The 22686-nt window shown below is 45.0% G+C and overlaps 2 protein-coding genes across 5 annotated transcripts in view; one reads left to right on the forward strand and one right to left on the reverse strand.

Moving 5' to 3' along the window:
- Positions 1-13195, reverse strand: FKBP1B (FKBP prolyl isomerase 1B). Of its 3 annotated transcripts, none has more exons than XM_027555956.1 (4): positions 13118-13195; positions 6675-6722; positions 1649-1761; positions 1-609 (listed from the first exon to the last, which is right to left on the reverse strand). In XM_027555956.1, the coding sequence occupies exons 3-4, from the start codon at positions 1757-1759 to the stop codon at positions 481-483; spliced, it is 240 nt and encodes a 79-aa protein (XP_027411757.1). In that variant the 5' UTR covers positions 1760-1761; positions 6675-6722; positions 13118-13195; the 3' UTR covers positions 1-480. The 3 variants fall into 3 exon arrangements, with proteins under 3 accessions (XP_027411757.1, XP_027411758.1, XP_027411759.1); XM_027555957.1 differs by lacking the exon at positions 13118-13195 and adding an exon at positions 10718-10926; XM_027555958.1 differs by lacking the exon at positions 13118-13195 and adding an exon at positions 10718-10953 and having other exon boundaries at positions 339-654.
- WDCP (WD repeat and coiled coil containing) overlaps positions 10258-22686 on the forward strand; it is a 17944-nt gene continuing 5515 nt past the window's right edge. Inside the window, exons 1-2 of one of the 2 annotated variants that reach the window (XM_027555952.1) lie at positions 10258-10520; positions 19310-21113. In XM_027555952.1, coding sequence (XP_027411753.1) covers positions 19329-21113 — 1785 coding nt within the window. In that variant the 5' untranslated portion in view covers positions 10258-10520; positions 19310-19328. Of the gene's footprint in view, positions 10521-13138; positions 13229-19309; positions 21114-22686 lie in introns of those variants that run through there. The other variant, XM_027555951.1, reaches the window with a different exon arrangement.

Raw genomic sequence — 22686 nt, forward strand, 5'->3', positions numbered from 1 at the left:
TTTGTCAAGCACAGAGCCTTTATTTTACATACCGGTTTCAAAGAGGACATTGTTTAAGTCAGCAGAACTTCTGAGAGAGAAAGTGACAGCAAAGGTAACTGGCTCAAGTCCCTCTGTGTACAGCACGTACGTTTCATGTCTGAGCACCTTGTGTGTCTGGCTTAAGTAAAAGTAAGGCAGTGTAGATTGTGCGAACAAGAAATCTGTTCTGTGATCAGGAATGGCTGCTACATGCATCACGCAAAATGCACAACCGGAAACATTTCAATCTGCAACCGAAGTTTCCTCAAGCAAAGATTAGCGTGAACAGTGACAGAACACAGACAGAGCAACTTGGGCAGAGAGAATGAATAATGCCATGGGGCAGTGAGGTTAGCGCACTGATCAAGAGCCCCAAGCAGGAGGAGCCGTCCCAGTGGCCGAGCAGGCTAGGAGGGTGAGCAGCAGCCATCTCCAGCCACCTTCAGTTCCTTCCTGCCTTCACTCTAGGTTGAGCAGCTCCACGTCAAAGATGAGGGTGGCATTGGGAGGGATGACACCGGGGTGGCCTGTGGCTCCATATGCCACATCGGGAGTGCAGGTCAGCTTCGCCCTCTGCCCCAAGCTCATCTAGCAGGGATGGGGGCAGATGGGGAGAGGAGAAAGAGGACCCAGCTTGATTTAAAAGAAAAAAGTAAGGTAACTATGTCATTTTCCCAAACCATCCTCATGGTAACCCTGAAGATCTGAGATGAATTTTATATGTGGCACACTGAAGTGATGCTAAGAGTTGTAACCAAGGCAGATTGCACGTCAGACTAGCAGAGACATAACTACGGACAGTAACTTCAACACTGTAGTCTCAAATTCATTGATCCAGCAAACAATGCTGCTTATTCAATTAGAGTGCCCTCAACACTTCAATCTGTTCATAATTTTTCCTTCTTTCAAAGAAGCCTAAAGAGGATGTGTAAAGACCATATATGCATGTATACACTCATGTAGGTGCTAGGACCAATTCATTAGATTAAGAGATTAGAAGGCACAGCAAGGAACATCACATGACTTCATAGAGGAAGGAAGAAGAGCCTGAACCAGGGCTCATCACAGCAGTCCTCAAGGATTTGTCTGGCATTAGTGGGACAACTGGTGAAATTTGAATAATCAATTTTTAAATTTTGAGTAACTGATTCAAAAATTTGAACAGATTGGCTAATAGCATTGTATCAATGTTAATGTCCTGGTTTTGTTCACGGTACTATGGTTACATAAAACATTAACGTTTAGGGAAGCTAGGTAAAAGAGTATACGAGAACTCTACTCATATATAGTATTTTTGCAAGTCTGAAATTGGCGCTTTTTTTTTTAAAGTTAAAAAAACCCCTAAACACAGTAGCCTACCCCACCTCTTCTGCTGTTTCAGTCCTGAACAGCTAGTAGCTCACAGGCTTGCTCAGAACTGGAGGGATGTGCTTGGGAAGACAGCCCGAAGTGACAGGCAACAAAAGGGGTGGGGACACAAAGCCAGGACTGAAACTAGGTGGCATTGCCAAGCCCTGGCAGTGGAGTCAAAGCAGTGGTGGTCTGTGATGGGGGAGGGTGGAGGGCAGAGTGCAGAGCCCAGACCCCCAGCTGCTCAAACCCCCCTTAACAAGGATCCTCTTCTTACCTGGGCTGCGCCCTCTTCAAAACCCTTGATGACTTCCTGTTTGCCAATTCTGAACTTGAAAGGCTTGTTTCTGTCTCTGGATGAATCGAATTTCTTGCCATTTTGAAGCATTCCTGTGAAAGCAAGGATAGGGTGGGAAAGAGCTGTGGTCGTGAGATAACTCCCATGTCAGGTTCAACATGTCTAGTATGGAATTCCTATTCTGTACAAACCTGCTGTCTTCCTGTCCTCCCCATCCATCCCATTGACTAAGCAAGAAACCTGAATACTTCCACATCCCGCCAATCACCAAATGGTATTACCACCACCACCCTGTGGTCTCATCAACCCACTATCACACCTCACCTGTGGACAGGAACCGACTCTAACAAGCCTTGTTGCTCTGCTTTCCCTTCTCCACACTGCACCCAGAATGGTTTAAAACACACACACACACACACATACACACACACGTGCACGCGTGCGGGCGCACACATGCCTGATCCTATTTTTCCCTTGCTTCTATAACTTCCCTGAGGGAGAATCTGAATGCCTACATTGTATCCAGGCACTTTAAGATCTAGCTACTGCCTGCCTGACAACCTTCTCTCTGTCCTCCCCTTCTCCCTTTCCCTTCCCTATTTAGGTCAGACCTTTCTCAAGTACTTCTACACATTGCAACTTTTTTATGCACCTTCCTTAGCCTGATGGTCTGTTTTCCCAGGCATTTCAGTTTCAGGTTGAGTCCTCACCTGATATTCTCAAGGTTCCCCCCCTACACAAAACTCAAAGGTCATATCATCCTTTATTGCAGTGAACAGTGTAAAGTGACCCAGCCAGTCAGGGGCAGCCTCCAGACGTATTACAAAAGGACTGTGTGAACTCAGGACACCCTGAGTGTTTTCTTAGCAGACTGAAGTATCCCTCAGCCTCCAACTGCAGATACCTTGTCATTCTTGATGTACATACATGTGTTGTCTCAGTCCAGCTGCCTAAGAAACAAGAGCTGCTTTTCTGTTTGCATTCTGCAAAGGATGCTATTTCACATCTTCTTCTCATGGCCCCTGGACCACAACAGAAGGCAATCTGGGACCAGAGAAAGATCTAGCTTGTAAATTCAGAGACTGGATTCTGACTTCACTTTGGCACTAACTCACTGTGTGAACTTAGGCAGATCACTTTCTCTCTGATCTCAGATTTGCCATGTTTCATATGAGAGGTCTAGTGTCTAAGTATCTGTGATTCCACATCCTAATTCCTACAATATAAATGTATAAATGTATAAGAGACATTCTTATTTACCTATTTTCTGGACAGAATAAATTGGGCTCTTTCCCTGGGTACTAAATCAGGCAAAGAAGAAAACCCTATTGCTACACAGAGACACACACAGATGGATACTTCTGTATCAAATATACGAGATCAAATACAAACTCAAGCATATACACAGGTTGCTAAGATATTCAGAGATGCGCATGCATGCTCACATACATTTATGCACATGCACTCAGAAGAAAACCCTGATGGCCAAACAGATGCTAAGAAAATATTTAGATACATAGATATAATACAGTCACACAGACACAAACTTGTACAGTACGCATATGGATATGCGCATACACACACTCATACATTCACACCCTCCATTTAAAGACTGATTTTCTCATTCCCCATACTCCTCAGGTTTCATATGACTTAAACCACTTCAGACCATAAGCTTTTATCTACTGCAGCAGGTTCAGTCAAAACCGTGCAGTCCAGAAACAGACACCACAGACACGTGGTGACCGGATTCAACAAGAGTGCCACGGAAATGCAATGGACAAAGGGTGATTTTTTTTTTTTATTAATGTTGCTGATTGACTATATATACATATGAGGGGAAATGAACCGTCAATTCACCCACACATAAAAATCAACTCTAGATGAATCAAAGGCCTAAATATGAAAGATAAAATAATAAAGCTTCTATGAAACAAGCTTCATCACCTAGGATAACAAAAATTTCTGAACACAAAATTACTAACTGCAAAAGAAAAGATTCATATGTAGAACTTCATTAAAATTAAGAATTCTGTTCAAAATGGGACTTCCCATTGGATGTGGTCCAGTGGCTGAGACTCTGTGCTCCTAATGTAGGGAGCCTGGGTTCGAACCCAGGTCAGGGAACTAGGATCCTGCATGCCACAACTAAAGGATCTCATGTGCTGCAATGAAGACCCAGCACAGCCAAATAAATAAATCTATATTTTTAAAAAGATCCTGCATGCTGCAACAAAGATAGAGGGTCTCACATGCTGCAATTAAGGCCCACTGCAGCCAAATAAATAAATAAAAATTAAAAAAAAAAGAAATCTACTCAAAGGATGCCAATAAAGGAGTAAATAAAAACAGATGTTTTGGAATAGGAGATGTTTGGAATAGATATAGCCAACAAAGGACTCAAATCCAGAATACAAATGAATTCCTACAGATCAATAAGATAAAGACAGACAACCTAATTTTTTCTTAAGTGGACAAAATTTAGGTGAACTACAGAGGACCTCCAAATGACCAGGAAGCACATGAAAGGGTACTCAACTTCCTTAACCATCAGGCCTGTGCAAATCAAAACCACAAGGAGATACCCTGGGAGCCCACCAGAGAGGGCCAAAATCAAAACTAAAACCTGACAATACCAAGCGGTGATGAGGATGCCAGAGAACTGGAATGCTCAGACATGGCTGGTGGCAGTGGAAACTGGCACAACTACTTTGGAAAGCTATTCAGCAGGATCTGCTGCCTCTGAGCAGGTATAACCCTGTGCCCCAGCAATTCCACTTCTACGTTTAGCCAACCAGGTTGTCTACATATGTGTGCCAGGAAACATCTACAAGACTCTTCAAAGCAACTGCTACTGCTAAGTCACTTCAGTTGTGTCCGACTCTGTGCGACCCCATAGAGGGCAGCCCACCAGGCTCCCCCGTCCCTGGGATTCTCCAGGCAAGAACACTGGAGTGGGTTGCCATTCCTTCTCCAATGCATGAAAATGAAAAGTGAAACTGAAGTTGCTCAGTTGTGTCTGACCCTCAGCGACCCCATGGACTGCAGCCTTCCAGGCTCCTCCATCCATGGGATTTTCCAGGCAAGAGTACTGGAGTGGGGTGCCAATGCCTTCTCCGTTCAAAGCAACACCATTCATAATGTCTAAAAACTAACAATCCAAATGTTCATCAACTGTAGAAAGGATAAATAGCAATATATTCACAAAATGACCTGTACAGGAATAAAAAGAGCAAACTTCTGGATAAATCTCACACACATAAAAAGTGAAATAAGAGACCTAATGAGTGAAATAACCCCAAAACAAAAGAGTACGTACTCTATGAGATGAAACCAATCCATAGGGACAAAAAGTTAGAATGCTAGTTACCTTTAGGGAGATGTAATGACTGGCGGGGTGGGTTCCCAGGTGGCACCAGTGGAAAAGAACCCCCTGCCAATGCAGGAGATGCAGGAGATGTAAGAGATGCGGGTTTGAACCCTGGGTTGGGAAGATACCCTGGAGGAGGGCCTGGCAACCCACACCAGTATTCTTGCCTGGAGAATCCCATGGACAGAGGAGTTTAGTGGGCTACAGTCCATACAGTCGCAAAGAGTCCTACATGACTGAAGCAACTTAGTATGCACAAGCGAATGACTGGGAGGAGGCATAGGGGACAGACCAGGAGGTGCTGGAAAGGTCTGTTGATCTGGGGGGTAGTTACATAAGTGTGATCACTTTTGAAAAATTTCATCAAGCTGTACATCTTAGAGTTATATTCTCTAGTGTATTTACATATAATAAAGTTTACCAAAAATTCCCAGTCTCCGACTGGGTTTGATGAGACAGTCCCTCCCCAGACCAGACCTGCCCATGTCTAATGTTAGTCTTTAATGCACATTGCCTCCTGTCTGCATGTATTGTGAAAAGTCTTTACAAAAGGATGTTGTGGTTTCGGTAACTTGATAAGTACCAGTCTGTCTGCAACATGTAGAACAGATAAATCAATTACACAGGTCAGAGGCCCCAGAAGGCTCATGGTAATTAGGACACATCACCGGGAGATGAAACACAGCTCCAGCCCACTGACGTCAGCCACTGGCAACACAGCTGTTGAGAAATACCCACACTGTCTGCCTAGAATTAACCTGGCACTTCACACTGGCCCAGAGAACTGCTAAAAATGGCCCCCATCTGACTCTATCCTAGGAATTAAACTGGCCTTGCTGTCTGCGAAGTGGCTGTCACCAAGTTCACCACATTGGGAAGAAGGTCACAAGGCAGAGCACTCCCCCTGCACCCCCCTTGGAACAAACATCTGCTCATCAATCTTCGGCCAGAAGTCCTCAGGAACTCCATCTAGAATGTTCCTCAGTCCACCTGGCCTTCCAGTCCAGATCATCCATGAGGGCTCAGCAGAGATGTGGGCCCTCCTCTGCTCCCACAGCACCACAGGCACTGCCCTCCCCCATGCCCACAACCCTGGTGAAGGTAGGGATCCTCTTGTTTCATGTTTGTGTCCCCACTGATCAGCACACCTCTTGTACACAGTAAGTGATCAGGAAGAGTAGACTGAATAGTCTATTTCCCCCAAAAGAAAGGGGATTCTGAGGAAGCCAAGACTTCACTTTTTTCATAACACCATAGGATGAAAAGGAAGTTTGCAGGGGGGTCAGGACTCTGAGAGCTATAAGAGGAATTTCCAACTTTCAGACAGAACCAGGGGGGCCAGGGCTCCATCCTGCCTGCAACAGACAGAAGGGAAATGGAGATGGCTGGCTTTGTCAGAGGCTGGTACCATGGTGGCTCTTGCTGGTAGAAGAGGGGAGGGATTAACCTTGGCACTGCCCTTTCTCATTCCCTCAAGGCTGGCTGGGGGAGATGGGGATGGCTGGCAGTGGAAGACTTGGCTACCCTGGGGTTTCAGCCTATTCCAGGGGAGCAGATACCTCTGGAGAGGTATCAGAGTAGAGACCTGCCTGCAGAGGGGCAGGTTTGGATGAGAGGGTAAGGGGTGAAGCCTACCTGTGTAGTGCACCACGCACGTCTGGCCCTTCTTGGGGAACGTCCTTCCTGCAAGGAGACACAAATATCAGGAATGAACAGCAAATTGGGAAAAGTCACTAGGGACATTCAGGTGTGACTTGTGACCAAAAGCTCTGGCCCACATTCCCCTCCATACCACGGAGAAGCCCATGGCTCCAGTTCTGGCTCTGTGCTTTGTATGAGCCAGTGGCTATGTATGAACGACTTCACTTCTCTGGCCTTGATCTGAACTTTATTTCCTTGGGTTCCACAACTTTGCTCTCTCCCAGTTGTTTCCCTTTCTTTGATTGCTCTTTTTACTTTCCTCCATCCATTCCACAAACCTGACAGCCTACTATCTGGCAGGCCTGGACTAGATTCCAGAGACACAGAGCAATCTATGAACTCACAATGAGGTCAGGGAAATAGATGCATAAATAATAGATTATAATGCAGGGTGATGACTGCACAAGGATGAATAAACAGTGAAAGTCACTCAGTCATGTCCGACTCTTTGCGATCACATGGACTATACAATCCATGGTATTCTCCAGGTGAGAATACTGGAGTGGGTAGCCTTTCCATTCTCCAGCAGATCTTCCTGACCCAGGAATTGAACCAGGGTCTCCTGCATTGGAGGCGGATTCTTTACCAACTGAGCTATCAGGGAAGCCCGATGATTCTGAATAAACAGAATCATTCACAAATATTTACTGAATACCTGCTCTGTGTAAGGCCTGATTTCAGGATACACCAGTGAGTTACACAGACCAGACAAGATCGCTACTCTTTTGGAATTTACATTCTAATGGCGGGAGACAAACAATACTCCAATAAATAAGACAATATAGATTGTGATAAGTTCTCTAAAGAAAATAAACACAATGATGAATTGCAGAGAGATACAGTGGGACAGGTCATTTCAGAATGGCTGGTCCAGGACAGCCTCTCAGAGGACATGACATTTGAACTGAGACTTGAAGGATGAGGAACACACTGGGAAAAGCACTGCGGGAAGAAGCAGCAGGCAGTGCATAAACCGTGAAGCAGGAAAGGATCAATGCATTTACAGAATGAAAGGAGCCTAGATGACTGGAAAGAAGGGAAGGAGGTGGAGACAAGTGGGAAAGAGCCAGATCATACAGGGCCTTGCAGAGCTGGATTTAATTCTGCAAATTCTTTAAGTGCAACAAGAAGGCATGGGAGGGCTTTAAGCAAGAGAATGACATAATCTGAATTAAGATTTTATAAGATCACTCTGGCTGTTCTGTGTAGGATGGACAGTTAGGCGCCTGTTGCAATAATCCAGACAGAAAATCAATGATGGCTTGAATTAAAGAGGTTGGCAGCAGAGAAGAGAGTAAAATAGATGGGAGATATATTTTGGAATTGGAGCTGACAGGACATGCTAATGGCATGGAGAAGGGGATCCAGGATAAGGGAGAAGCATGATGTTAAGGTTTTAGGGTGGGTGACTGGAAGGCTGGAGGAGCTATTCCTGAGATGGGGAAGACTGACGAGGCACAGATTTGTGCAGGTGGCAATCTTGAGATACTATTAAGACATACGAGCTTGTACTGCAAGTAGGCAGATGGAGAGTCTGCACTGGAACTATAAATTTGGGTGGGATCTAAAGGCCATGGGACTGGATAACAAAGCCTTGGGAGGCTGAACAGCTGAGCCAACATGTAGATGAGGCCCCAGGGAGGGAGCAACTAACTAGTGTCAGGGAAAGTATTGGAGAGGAGATAATGGTTAAACTGGGTCTTAAAAGATGAGTAACTTGCCAGAGGAAGTAAGGGAGATAATTTGGGAAGAGTGAACCACATGTTCAAAGGCTTCGAGTCACGCAGTAATGGGAGCCTGTCTGGTTTCCTGCTGTAACCTTAAGGTCTAGCACACAGTATAAGCTCAATAAATATTTGCTGAATGGCTGGTGTGTTTAACAACTTGCAGACAGCTCGATAAAGCCAGAGAAAAGTTGGTGGTAGGGATAGGGACTGCTAGTGAGAGATGAGGCTCCAGTGTGGAAGGTAACAGAAGGCTATATCTGTCTGCCTGGAGAAAAAAGAGGATTTCTTAAAACATTTTATGCCCAGAGAGGGGCATGATCAGATATGCATTTTAAAGAGTGCACAGACTGTGGCGGAGAAAACCATGGGGGTGAGGTGGGAGGCCAGACGGAAGGCCAGGAGGTGAGACTGGAGGTGGGAAGACCAGTTTAGAGACTGCGGAAATCCGCGTAAGAGATGATGGTGGCTGGAATAGGGCAGAGGCTGAGGAGATGGAGTCTTCAAGATACTCAGCAGGAGAAGTAGGCAGGATTTGTTGTAGGCTAAACCAAGACAGACAACCTCAGAACAGCAGCATCGTTATTGAAATATTAATTGGTGCATTCTCCCACTTTGGGTTACAGCATGGTAGCTGGCCCTTCTGTGCTTCCTTGACTTGGGGGTTTAGACTGAAGTAAAAGCAGAAAGCCAAAGTTCCTCTGTGCCAAGTCACTTCAGTCATGTCTGACACTTTGTGACCCGATGGACGGTAGCCCATCCATGGGATTCTCCAGGCAAGAATACTGGAGTGGGTTGCCATTTCCTCCTCCAAAGGATCTTCCTAACTCAGAGATCAAACCCAGTTCTCTTATGTCTCCTTGCATTGACAGGTGGATTCTTTACCACTAGTGCCACCTGGAAAGTTCCTCCAGGCTTTCCCTAAAAATCTGATCTGCTTCAAGAGAAAAGCCCCTTGTCCCTAGCCAGGGAGGGAGGATAAGGAGAGAACACTCTAAAGGCTTCTTTGAGCCAGGGAAGGGAGAAGAGGCCTGGTGGCCCCTGGCAGAATTCTAAGGCAGTGCCCTGGGTGGGGGAGGGCGGAGGAGGTAAAAAGACCTCAGGGAGATACTTCCTGGCACCCAGTACAGAGGTTCCCAGCATAGAAAAAGAAGCCTGTACCTCTGGAGTGATCCAAGGTCCTGGCTGGGACTCCTAGGGACCACTGCTTTTAAATGAGGAGGGTGGCCAGGAGCCAAGAGTCCCTCCAATTTCCTGGGGTTGGGGAGTGTCAACACTGCCTGACATGCAGTTTGCCTGTCAAATCCTGCAGAAATGTGGGCTCCAGTCTGTATTAAGGTTGGTTTAAGAAATGGAGAAAGCTACTCCTGGCACATCCAAACTCAATTACACAAGGGTGATGCTTGGGATGCCTGGCTTGGGAAAGTGTCTGGTGCCAACCCAAGGCAGGAGGAAGCAAGGGAACACAGAGGAGCGCCTGGGAGTGGGGAAGACCAGGAGCAGGAGTTCAGTTTTGGACTCGCTGACTTTGAGGAATCCGTGGGACTTCCAGGTAGAGGCTGAGCAGCGGCTGGATAAACAGACAACCGTGAACTCAAATCCGAGGCCTGGGCTGGACGCTTAAGTTTGGGGGCCATCGGTTTCAGCCGCTCATGAAAGCCGTGGGAGTGGACAGGCTGGCCGGAGAGGCTGAGTCGGGCAGGGAGCATAAAGCAAGATGCAGAGGCAGTGGAGGAAGTGCTCCGCCTTTTCCAGACTGGCTCGGTCCCTACAGCGTCTCACCGCCCAGATCGCGGGGGGCCGCCTGATCAGAGGCCCGGAAGCGGGTGCGTTAGAAGGGGGCTGCCCCGAGCAGAAGAGACCCAAAAGCATCTCCTTCCCCCGTTTCCAGAGCTCACCCAGCAAGGCGGGGAAAGCAGAGCTGTAACCCGGCCCTAGGAAATCAGCAGCAGCGGATAACCGAGCGTTTCCAGCCGCAGCAGCGCCAGCCGGAGGCGCCCGGGGCGGTGGCGGGCCGCAGACCCCAGCCTCCCAGCCTCCGCCTTCGTTCCTCTAGGTGAGCAAGCGCGGAGGGGGATGGCGAAGGATGTCTGCTAGAACCCCCAACAATCCCATGTCGGGTCATCTCCGGCTGCCCCCATCCTAGGCCCGCTCCCCCTGTTCAGCACCCCTCCGAGCCACCTCGGAATCGGACCCCCCCACCGGGCTCCGCCCCGAGACCCCTCCTCCTCCCCCTGCCCCGCCACCCGGTACCGTCTCCCGGGGAGATGGTCTCGATCTCCACGCCCATCGCGGTCCCACTGGCCCCGCCTCCGAGGGTCCCAGCTGCTGCCCCGACCCCGGCTCGGCTCCGGCCCTGGCCCGCTGGCACTCCGGCTCGCCTCCCCGCCGCCACTGCAGAGTCGGAGGAGGTGCGGCTGGAGTCGGGACCTGCGCAGGGAGGGGCCACAGGGAAGGGAGCGGCGGGGCGGAGCGGCGCGGAAAGGTGGGGTCGACCGGGGCGGGGCCCGGGGGGGAGCGACCCTGAAGCGACTGCTCCAGAGCTTGACCAGGCTAACGATCATTAACCCACTGATTGGGGAAGATGTTGAGGAAGGCATGCAGACACTAGTGCATCTACCCACCCATCTGTCCCTCCCTCTCTCCCTCCCTCCCTCCATCCAACCATCTGTCAACACATTTATGTAGCACCTACTATAGTCAAAGCTATAGTTTTTCCAGTAGTCAGGTATGTATGCGAGAGTTGGACCATAAAAGAAGGTTGAGCCTTGAAGAATTCATGCTTAACTGTGGTGCTGGAGAAGGCTCTTGAGAGTCCCTTGGACTGCAAGGAGATCAAGCCAGTCAATCCTAAAGGAAATCAAGCCTGAATATTCATTGGAAGGACTGATGCTGAAACTGAAGCTCCAATACTTTGGCCACTCATGTGAAGAACTGACTCATTGAAAACGACCCTGATGCTGGGAAAGATTGAGTGAGTGAAAGTTGTCAGACTTTTTGCGACTCCATGGACTGTATAGTCCATGGAATTCTCTAGGCCACAGTACTGGAATGGGAAGCCTTTCCCTTCTCCAGGGGATCGTCCCAACCTAGGGATCAAACCCTGGTCTCCCGCATTGCAGGCGGATTCTTTACCAGCTGGGAAAGATTGAAGACCGGAGGAAAAGGGGACGACAGAGGACATTATGGTTGGATGGCATCACCGACAGAATGGATATGAGTTTGAGCAAGCTCTGAGCTCTGGGGGATGGACAGGGAAGCCTGGAGTGCTGCAGTCCATGGGGTTGCAAAAGATGGGACACCATTGAGCAACTGAACAACAGCTCTGTGTTAAGCTGGGGGTGGGTAGGGGGAGCAGTCAACTTGGTCTCACAGGTAGGTGGAGAGGGCCAGCAACTAAACCAACACTTTAATTAACTGCACTCACTGCCATAGAGTTTAGAACGTCATGGAAGCACCAGAGAGGTACCTACCCCAGCTAGGCTGTTGGAATCTGTAGGGGCAAGTTGTGGGGGTGGTGGAAGAGGTTGGTGGAAAATAAACCAGTAATTACTGACTCTCCCCCACCCACCTACACCCCTATACTCCATCCTGCATAGTTCTTAGGTAGGCACAGGTGGCCTCCAGCCTTTCAAGGCAGAGAACTGCACCCTGGGGATACCAACCGAATTAAGACAGAATCGTTGTCCTGGAGGAATCCAGGCTGTGATGAGGACACGAACAGTTACCGCCTGGAGTGCTTTAAGTTGTGGGATGAATGAATGAATGATTTCTACCAGACCCTTCACCTCCTTCCAAAGGAGACCCAGGAATCTAGAAAGGTATTTTTTGGAGGAGGTAAACATTTGAAAAATGAACGGAACTTTCAATTTTTTCTCTCTCTTCATGCATTGATGCAAAAATTGATACGAAGGTATGGTTCTGACAAGTGGAGCAGGAAGACAGGCATGGGAAGAAAAGCCTGAGCAAAGAAGAGCGAGCTCTAGAGGTGTTACTTCTCCACTTCCGCACCACTTCCGCACTCCCCTCTCTCCCGGATGGTCAAGGCACGGACTTCAGATTATCAGAAGGAGGGCTGGCTGTGTGTTCAACAAACATGATCAACTATTGTGAGGGTCAGGATCTGAAATTCCCCATGAGCTGCCCCAAGGCGTGGCCCAGAATCTGGCAGGGGTATAGCTGGCTTTAAGCCTAGTGAGTTGTAGCTATGGGCAGGCACTTTTGGGGTAAGTGTAGAATAGCGGTTTGTAATTAGGGCAGGTCCATGAAGCGGAGTCAGTTACATACACCCTATTTTGTGTATGGAGAACATTTTTCTGAGATTTTAGAGGTCTTCAACTCCTTCTCTACCTCCCCCTCCCCGCTGCTTCCCTGAAAAGCTAAGAAACCGTGTTGATTCTAGGGCTCCCAGACTCCTTCTTAGACTACGAGGACCGAAAATATGCGGGGGAAACCGCTAAACCTCTCAAGTGAGGAACGGTATCAGTAGCAGTGTTACCTTCGATGGCGTTTCAGGCGGAATACAACTCCCAGAGGTCTGTGCGGCAAAGCGCGAGCTTATTGGCCAATGGGGAGGACCGTCTCATAACGGGACACAAACAATAGCCAATAGGCAGGGGGAATTGCCGAGCTTGTACAGCCCGGCTTACCTACCGGGCTCTGGGAACCGATGCTTCCGGAATCTGCTTTGGGACTTCGGATCCGAGGTCTGTGAGCTCCGCAGGCCGCGGGAAACTGATTTTCTGTGGGGCAGTGAGACAAAAGGTATTTTGTCTTTACTGCTTTCCGGCCTGGCCGCTGTAGGGGAGGCCAGGTGGGCGGGGACGGAAGTGGAGGAGGGATCTGCACTTTGGCAGACGCGGATTAGAGGAAGGGTTACAGGTGTGCGGAGAAGATGGCTAGAATGGAGGGGGGCCATGTGAGAGGGCTGGCAGATGCGGACGGGCAGGGGGTGGGTTTAAACCAGAGAATATATTACTTGTGCCTCACGAGTGACGCTTCTGGAAATATATCATAAGGAAGCCATTCAAAATAAACATGCTTTATGCATAAATACCTTTATTCCAGCGATATTTGTAAAAAGATAAAGTTGGCTATAACCAGGTACCTCACCAGTGAGGAAAAATTATGGCACTTTCTCAACAGTGAGGAAAAGTGGTATGAAGTGGCTTCTAAAAGTAATTTATAAAGCTTTTAAATAACATGGGTAAAATCCTAATATAATGTGAAGCGAAAAAATCGTGGTATGAAATGGTGCTGCTGCTGCTGCTGCTGCTAAGTCGCTTCAGTCGTGTCCGACTCCGTGCGACCCCATAGACAGCAGCCCACCAGGCTCCCCCCGTCCCTGGGATTCTCCATGCAAGAACACTGGAGTGGGTTGCCATTTCCTTCTCCAATGCATGAAAGTGAAAAGTGAAAGTGATGTCGCTCAGTCGTGTCCGACTCTTCGCGACCCCATGGACTTCAGCCTACCAGGTTCCTCCATTCATGGGATTCTCCAGGCAAGAGTTCTGGAGTGGGGTGCCATCGCCTTCTCCAATGAAATGGTGCAGTATGAGTGAAAAAGTTTAACATCAACTGCATAGAAAAATGTCTGGAAGGTTGCAGTCATAATTTTCTTTCGTTGAATTTGAGTGTGTGTGTGTGAATTTACGTTTTGACCTTTTAAAAAAAATTTATTGGAGTATAGTGGATTTAAAATGTTTGTTAGTTTCTGCTATACAGCAAGTGCATCAGTTATACATACACATATAGCCACCCTTTTTAAGGTTCTTTTCTCAATTAAGTGATTACAGAGTGTTGAGAATACTTCACTGTGCTATACAGTGGTTCAGTTTCTACATTTTGAGGAGTCTTTTGTGGCCCCATGGACTGTAGCCTCCCAGGCAAGAATACTGGAATGGGTTGACATTTCCTTCTCCAGAAAATCTTCCCCATCCAGGGATTGAAGTCGAGTCTTCTGCATGGCAGGCAGATTCTTTACCATCTGAGCCACCAGGGAAGGCTCATACTGTACAGTAGGTCCTTATTAGTTATCTATTTTGTATATAGCAGTGTGTATGTCAATCCCAGTCTCCCCGTATACCCCCTCTTTCCTCCCTGGTAAGTAGAAAACAAGTTTGTTTTCTACATCTGTGACTCTATTTCTGTTTTGTAAATAAGTTCATTTGTACCATTTTTAAAGATTTTACATATAAGCAATGTCATATTCTAAAGGAGATCAGTCCTGAGTGTTCATTGGAAGGACTGACGTTGAGGCTGAAACTCCAATACTTTGGCCACCTGATGGGAAGAGCTGACTCATTGGAAAAGACCCTGATGCTGGGAAAGATTGAGGGCAGGAGGAGAAGGGGACGACAGAGGATAAGATGGTTGGATGGCATCATCGACTCAATGAACATGGGTTTGGGTAGACTCCAGGAGTTGGTGATGGACAGGGAGGCCTGGCATGCTGTGGTTTTTGGGGTTGCAAAGAGTCGGACACAACTGAGCAGCTGAAGTGAACTGAACTGATATGGGAATTTGTCTTTCTCTGACTGACTTCACTCAATATGAGAATTTCTAGGTCCTTTTGACCTTTCTTATGTATTAATTTAAAACAATAAGTGTAAAGAACTTGAAATTATTTTATAATGAAAACACAGTAAATTTGGAAAAACAAGTTGGGGAGTATATAACTTTAAACTTACTGGAAGTGCTCCAATTCACCTGAGCCCCTTGACTGTCACTATGAATTGTCCTAGTTTTGTTTTTTTTTTTTTTTGTCTGTGCTGCATCCTAGTTGCAGCTCATGGGATCTAGTTCCTTGACCAGGGACTAAACCTGGGTCCCCTGCATTGGGTGTGCAGAATCTTAGCCCCTGGACCACCAAGGAAGTTCCAGGAGTTGTCTTTAAAAACGATTAGAAACAGAAGAATTAAATGGCTATAGACTGAACACCAGATCCTGGTTCTGGCCTTATCTGTCCTGAATGAATACATTCAGCTTTTCGTTTTGTAGAGGAACCAGGGTTCCTGATTTGAGAAACCGTATCATCTGAGGGTGGAGAGACTAACAGGTGTACATACCGTTAGCTTCAGGCAAACATTTTAAAAGATACAAAATAATTGAGGTACACCTGAAGGTCTTTCACCTTTGTCCTCTTGGTTCTCTGATCTTTTTACTACGAGCTCTGTAACAGTGACTCCCAAATCCTTACCTCTGACTGCCTAAGGTGCAATCCTACCCTATAAACATCTTAAATAAAGCACGTGCATGCATGCGCAATTGCTTCAATCGTGTCCGACTCTTTGCGACCCTGTGGACTGTATCCTGCCAGTTTCCTCTGTCCATGGGATTTTCCCGGCAAGAATACTGGAGTAGGTTGCCAGATCCTCCTCCGGGGGATTCCCCCCAACCCAGGGATTGAACCTGCAACTCCTGTGTCTCCGGCATTACAGGCAGATTCTTTACTGCTAAGCCACCGGGGAAGCCCACATTAAACTTGTTGCACACTACATTGTTCTTACCTCTGAAGCATGCTCTGCCTTCTGTAGCTCTGATTAATGGTTCATCAATTTCCCAAGCTGAAAATTTGTATGTTGTCCTTAATTCTCCTTTCTTCCTTAGCACTCATTCCACTTGATAATCTATTTCAGTTGTCTTAAAAGTATCTCATAGCTACAAGCTTGGCTCACTTTCTCATCCTGACATTCAAATTATCTGTGTCCCGCGTTTTTAAAATTAATTAATTGATTAATTTTTTTAATTGATTAATTTTTAACTGGAGGTGAATTGCTTTGCGGTGTTGCAATTGTTTCTGCCCATGGACCCTTATTAAACTTGTCAACTTCTTAGTTTCTCAGGTCTGTTCTGCACAATGTTGCATGAATATGTGCTGGTTTCTCTAAATTCCAAATTCTTCAGCCGGCCCTTTATGATCAGAGAGATAAGGTTGGAAAGGTGTAGCAGTATCAGAAAATATAAGGCCTTTGATGCTTTGCTAAACCATTTTGTAATAACTTTTATATATAGACTGTGGAGACTCATCAAAGATATTTGAGCAGAAATGCAAAATTACCAGGAGCTGTGACTTTTCTCAGGCTTCCTTAGTGGCTCAGAGGTAAAGAATCCGCTTGCAATGCAGGAGACGCAGGAGATGCGGGTTTGGTCCTTGGGTTGGGAAGATGCCCTGAAGGAGGAAATGGCCACCCACACCAGTACTCTTGCCTGGAAAATCCCGTGGACAGAGGAGCCTGGTGGGCTACAGTTCATAGGACATCTACAGTCCAAGTCGGACATCTCAGGATAATTCTGCCAACACTCAAAGAGTACAGGCTCTGTGGAAAAGACGAGACTGGGGTGAAGAGAATGTCTCCTTATCTTACTCTATTTAAAAGCAGGAGGTGGTCAGAACCTGGACTAATTATTGTTATGTGTTTGAGGAATATAGGCCAAATTTCCTTCATTTTTATTTTTAATTTAATTTTATTGAAGTATGATTTATTTACAATATCATGTTAGTTTCAGGTATACAGCACAGGGACTCAGTTATATGTATGTGTGTGTGTATGTAATTAGTGCTGCAGTGAACATTGTGTTGCTTGTATCTTTTTGAATTATAGTTTTCTCTGGCTATATGCCCAGGTGTGTGGGGGGGATTGCAGGATCATATGGTAACTCTAATTTTTTACCAGATTTCTTGTTACTAAAGATAAAAATATTAAAATTAATTCTTCTAAAAAATTTCAGTGACTTTATTATCAAGTTTGTTTTTCCCTTATTCACAAACTCTTACCCTGGGCTAACCCTGGCCACACACACCCTCAATGACATTAGACTAACTTGGGTGGCCTAAAACATACCATATAAATTGCTTTTGATCTATAATTGGCCTATTAGGAATTTTCTCTGCCCAGGAAAATGTATCATGCATTATTTATCAATAAGAGTCTTTTAAAAGTGCATAAGTAGATATTAGGGAAGTATATATATTATCTTACACAAGACCAATGGGTTTGAGATGGCAGCCTTCTTCATTAGTTATGACAGAGGACATATTTCTCCATTTAGCAAGCTACTGCAGAACCACTTAATCTGACGTCATATGTAGAAGTAAAACAGACCTTTCTGTCTTGGTAAAAGATTCTAAGAGTAGGGACAAAGCTAGCAAAAAGGTATGAGAAAAAAATGCAGACAAATGAAAATCAAATCTACCAGTTTGGTGGAAAATATATTTCTTTGGATTTAGAGTCTGAAGAGAGCTTCTCAAGTTCTGTCTTTGACGCTAAGTAAACCAGGCAGGGTTGAAAAATATCCATTAGATTCAGTGACAAGAGTAGCACTGGTGGGATGGTGGGAGTTGTTTCAGAAGAGGTGAGAATGGAATCAGTTTGGAGTGGGTTAAGAAGAGAATGAGTGGTGAAGATGGACACTGCATGATTAGACAATTCTTTGATTAAACATTCTAAGATTAAACATCACTTAGAATGTGTTTATTGATCATCATAATTGTTTTGTAATACCAAATTGCCTGTTGATATTCTTCAGCCACTTAAAATTTTGTCTTTTTAACTGGCTCACAAGAACTTTTCATAAATTATTTTTTCACATTTGAATGTTTAGTTTCACTTTTCAATTACCAAAGGACTATTTGACTAAATGCTAATTAAAAAACAATTTTTCAAAAAATACAAAAATAAAGACTGTTCAATCGTCTCTCTTTTCCCATCTCACTTCTTCTCAGCATGTACTATGAACAGTTTGGTATGTGTTATTTCTGATCTTTTTCTGCATCTTTATGTAAATATATACAAACACACGTTTATAGACATAGAGAGGTGAATTTCTTTTCATAAATAGGAGCTTACCAGATGTGTTATATTGTGAATTTCAGTGCTTTGGGGGAGGATTTTTCTGTGTCATTATTCATGGAGCTTCCGTGTTTTTTAATGTATTTCCATATTGATGTACATTTAGATTTTTCTCTTATAAAAGATGCTATAGTAAATCCTTATACATACACATGCTGGAGTATTTTTATGGTACTGTGAAAAGTCTTTCTTTTAAATCTCTTATATTTTTTACATATTTTTTTGCATTTGGATCTTTAATTTATCTGGAAAGTATTTTGTTATAAGATATGGAAGGCAAGTTTCTTAACCTTTTAGAGCTTCAGCTCTGTTGTCTCTCACATAAGAATAATAGTGCTGCCCTCACTGGACCATTACATGGATTGTATTGAATTCCAGATGCTTTTGAACTGTGGTGTTGGAGAAGACTCTTGAGAGTCCCTTGGACTGCAAGGAGATCCATCCAGTCCATTCTAAAGGAGATCAGTCCTGGGTGTTCATTGGAAGGACTGATGCTAAAGCTGAAACTCCAGTACTTTGGCCACCTCATGAGAAGAGTTGACTCACTGGAAAAGACTGATGCTGGGAGGGATTGGGGGCAGGAGGAGAAGGGGACAACAGAGGATGAGATGGCTGGATGACATCACCGACTCGATAGACATGAGTTTGAGTGAACTCCAGGAGTTGGTGATGGACAGGGAGGCCTGGCATGCTGTGATTCATGGGGTCGAAGAGTTGGACACGACTGAGCAACGGAACTGAATTGAACTAGCACCACATATGGCACATTCTGGATATGTTTATTCTCTTCCTTTCCTTCTAATTTGGCCAGCAAATTCCTATAGTAGCTGGGTGTGTTTATAGGATATTGTCTTTTTGCATATTCGGTAAGAGTCGAGTCATCCTGATTTCCTCTGTTTTGCCGTGTCTCACATTTCACAGAAAGGCTAAACCAGTTGTCTGGATTTGTCTGGTTATATTTTCGTGGTGTAACTTTCCTTCTTGATTATTTCAGAGAAGCCTTATCAGAAAGGATGGAGTTGGGACAAGGAAAACTTCTCAGGACTGGACTGAATGCATTATATCAAGCAATACACCCAATCCACGGCCTTGCTTGGACTGATGGGACTCAGGTAGTCCTGACCAACTTACAGCTTCACAGTGGAGAGGCCAAATTTGGGGACTCAATGGTCCTTGGACAATTTGAACACGTGTATGGGGTGTCCTGGGCCCCGCCTGGTGCAGCTGACACACCCACTCTGCTCGCTGTCCAGCACAAGAAGTGTGTCATCGTGTGGCAGCTGTGTCCTAGCCCTGCAGAGACAAGCAAGTGGCTGATGTCTCAGCCCTGTGAAATCAGACAGTCATGCCCTGTCCTTCCCCAGGGCTGTGTGTGGCACCCAGAAAGTGCCATCCTGACTGTGTTGACTGCTTGGGATGTCTCCGTGTTCTACAATATCCATTGTGACAGTTCCCAAGTCAAAGTGGACATCAGCACTGAAGGCCTCATTCATTGTGCATGTTGGACCCAGGATGGCCAGAGGCTGGTGGTGGCAGCAGGCAGCAGCCTACATTCTTACATTTGGGACAGTGCTCAGAAGACTCTTCACAGGTGCTCCCTCTGTCCCATCTTTGATGTGGACAGCTACGTGCGTTCAATCAGAGCCACTGTGGACTCACAAGTCGCTATAGCCACTGAGCTTCCGCTGGATAAGATTTGTGGGTTAAATGCTTCTGGAACTTTTGACATTCCTCCTAGTGGTGAAGACACTTGCCTGCATGCTTTACCAGTTACTGATCGAGTTTCCTCTGAAACAAATTCTGAAACACCAGTGTCGTCATCCTATTCTGAGCCTCTGGATCTAACTCATATCCACTTCAACAGATTTAAATCTGAAGGTAGTTCTCTTACTTGTCTAAGAAAAAAAGACTACTTGACAGGAACTGGCCTGGATTCTTCACATTTGGTCCTCTTGACCTTTGAGAAGGAGGTTACCTGCAACAGAAAAGTCATCATTCCAGGCATTCTGGTTCCTGATCTAATAGCATTTAATTTTAAAGCACAAGCAGTCGCAGTGGCTTCCAATACATCTAATGTAATTTTTATCTATTCTGTCATTCCATTATTAATGCCAAACATCCAGCAGATTCAGTTAGAGAGTAATGAAAGACCAAAAGGCATATGTTTCTTGACAGATAAATTACTATTAATTTTGGTGGGAAGACAAAAGTCCATGGACTCGGCATTTCTTCCTTCTTCAAAATCTGACCAGTATATGATTCGTTTGATTGTTAGAGAGGTAATGCTGAAAGAAGACTCTCCAGTGACACTGAGTGAAAACCAAAGTGGTAACTCTGCTTTCAGTACTCTGATAAATAAAACAAATATAAAAAAGCTAATTGAAGATCTTTCACCAGATTTTTGTCACCAAAGCACAGGGCTCTTGTTCACAGCTAATAGCAGCAGTCAAAGTGGACAGCCTGGAAGAACCCTTATTAAAGAAATAGAAAGTCCGGCATCCAGCATCTGTGATGGCTCCACATTCCTAGAAACTCTAGATGCCAGGCCTGTTAACTGGTCAGTAACACCGCCCAGACCCAGTGGCACACCAGCCCACACCAGTACCGCAGAACCTCCTAACTTAGAACGGGAAAAGGAAACGTACCAGCTGTCTAAGGAACTGGAAGTTGTATCTAGGAACTTGAGTGAAGTGCAGCGACATCTTTCTGAACTCAGTGACTTTCTGCACAAGGGAAGGAAATCCTCTCCAGTGTACCCACTCTCTCAGGATCTGCCTTATGTTCACATCACTTGCCAGGTAACTTCTCTGGGGGAGCTACCACTGGCTCCTGTAGCCAATATGTGCTGCAAGAGAAATTTATTGTTGAGGCAGTAGGGTTCTAATTGAACTTCACTGAGCTGGGCATGTTATGTTCAGGCAAGTTGTTAAACCTTTTCAGGTTGGTTGGATAGGCCCACATAGCAATATACACCATGACTTTATCATGCGCATGGTATGAAAACATGAATTCTTGTACTCATTCTGGCAATCTATGTTTAGAAAACAAATTCTTAAATCATGCTGTTTCATTGAGAAGACCTTTTCTTATATGCAGTTGCAAGCTCTCTTCCATTTATAAGAAAGGTTATAGTCATTATAATTTTTTAATGTATCTATGTATGCCTGTATATGCAAACATAAAATATTATTTAAATGGGCTCATATAATATCTATTTTATCATGAATACTTTCCCACTGAACTTGGCCCTGCTTCTCCTTCCTGTAATCCACTTTTAGCTAGCAGCTTAATGTGGATCCTTGCATATTTTTTCTTTCTACTCGTATAATCTTACACAGATCTTTGCCTAATTCATAGGTATATAGGTGTTGGGGTGGTGATTTTCTCATTGTTTTACAAACATGGGGTCATATGGTGTATTCTTTACTTCATGCTGAGAGTATTCTGTTTATTCAGTTCTTCCCTTGTTGATGGACATTCACTTTGTTTTCAGTTCTTAGCCACTCCAAATAGTGCTGTAATAGTATTCTCGTATGTATCTATTTATATTCATACTTTTATTTCTATTGGCTTGGTTCCCAGAAGTGGAAGTGCAGATTTGAAGAGTGTGTGTGTGTGTGTGTGTGTGTATATATATATATATATATATAAAATACGTATATGCTTCTACTTTTAATAGAGTTGCCAGATTGCCTTTCAAAGACTTTTTACTAAACAATGAATCATCACATGCCCATCAGCAATATATGGGACTATCCTTTTTCTTACATCCTCACCAATCTGATGAATGTGAAGTAGTATTTCACTTTTATTAATTGTTTTTCCCTTACTATTGGCTATGATGAATGCTTAATCGTGGATGACTCTTTGTGACCCCCATGAACTGTAGCCTGCCAGGCTCCTCTGTCCATGGGATTCTGCAGGTGAGAATACTGGAGTGGGTTGCCATTTCCTACTCTAGAGGATCTTCCCAACCCAGGGATCGTACCCTGTCTCTTGTGTCCCCTGCATTGACAGGCAGGTTCTTTACCACTGCGCCACCTGGGAAGCCCCTGGTAATTCACTACTGTTAATGAATTTGAGTATATCCTCCTGTTTTTTGGTCAGTTGAGTGTGAATTGCCTTTTGCTCATTTTTCGCTATTGAGTTACCAGTTTACAAGAGGTTTTTCTACAGAAATTGATGTGTAGTAATCTATGTTTTCTTATATTATTTTTTAGTTTTAACATTAGTTTTTACATTTATGTTTTTAATCATTGATTAAAATTTTCTGAAAGATAAATAGTTGCGCTACCAACATTATTAAAAATCCATCTTTATCCCACTGAACTTGATCTACCAAATTTCTCATATATAAACTTACATATCCTG

Source organism: Bos indicus x Bos taurus, chromosome 11 (genome assembly GCF_003369695.1).
Source record: "Bos indicus x Bos taurus breed Angus x Brahman F1 hybrid chromosome 11, Bos_hybrid_MaternalHap_v2.0, whole genome shotgun sequence".
NCBI lineage: Eukaryota > Metazoa > Chordata > Mammalia > Artiodactyla > Bovidae > Bos > Bos indicus x Bos taurus.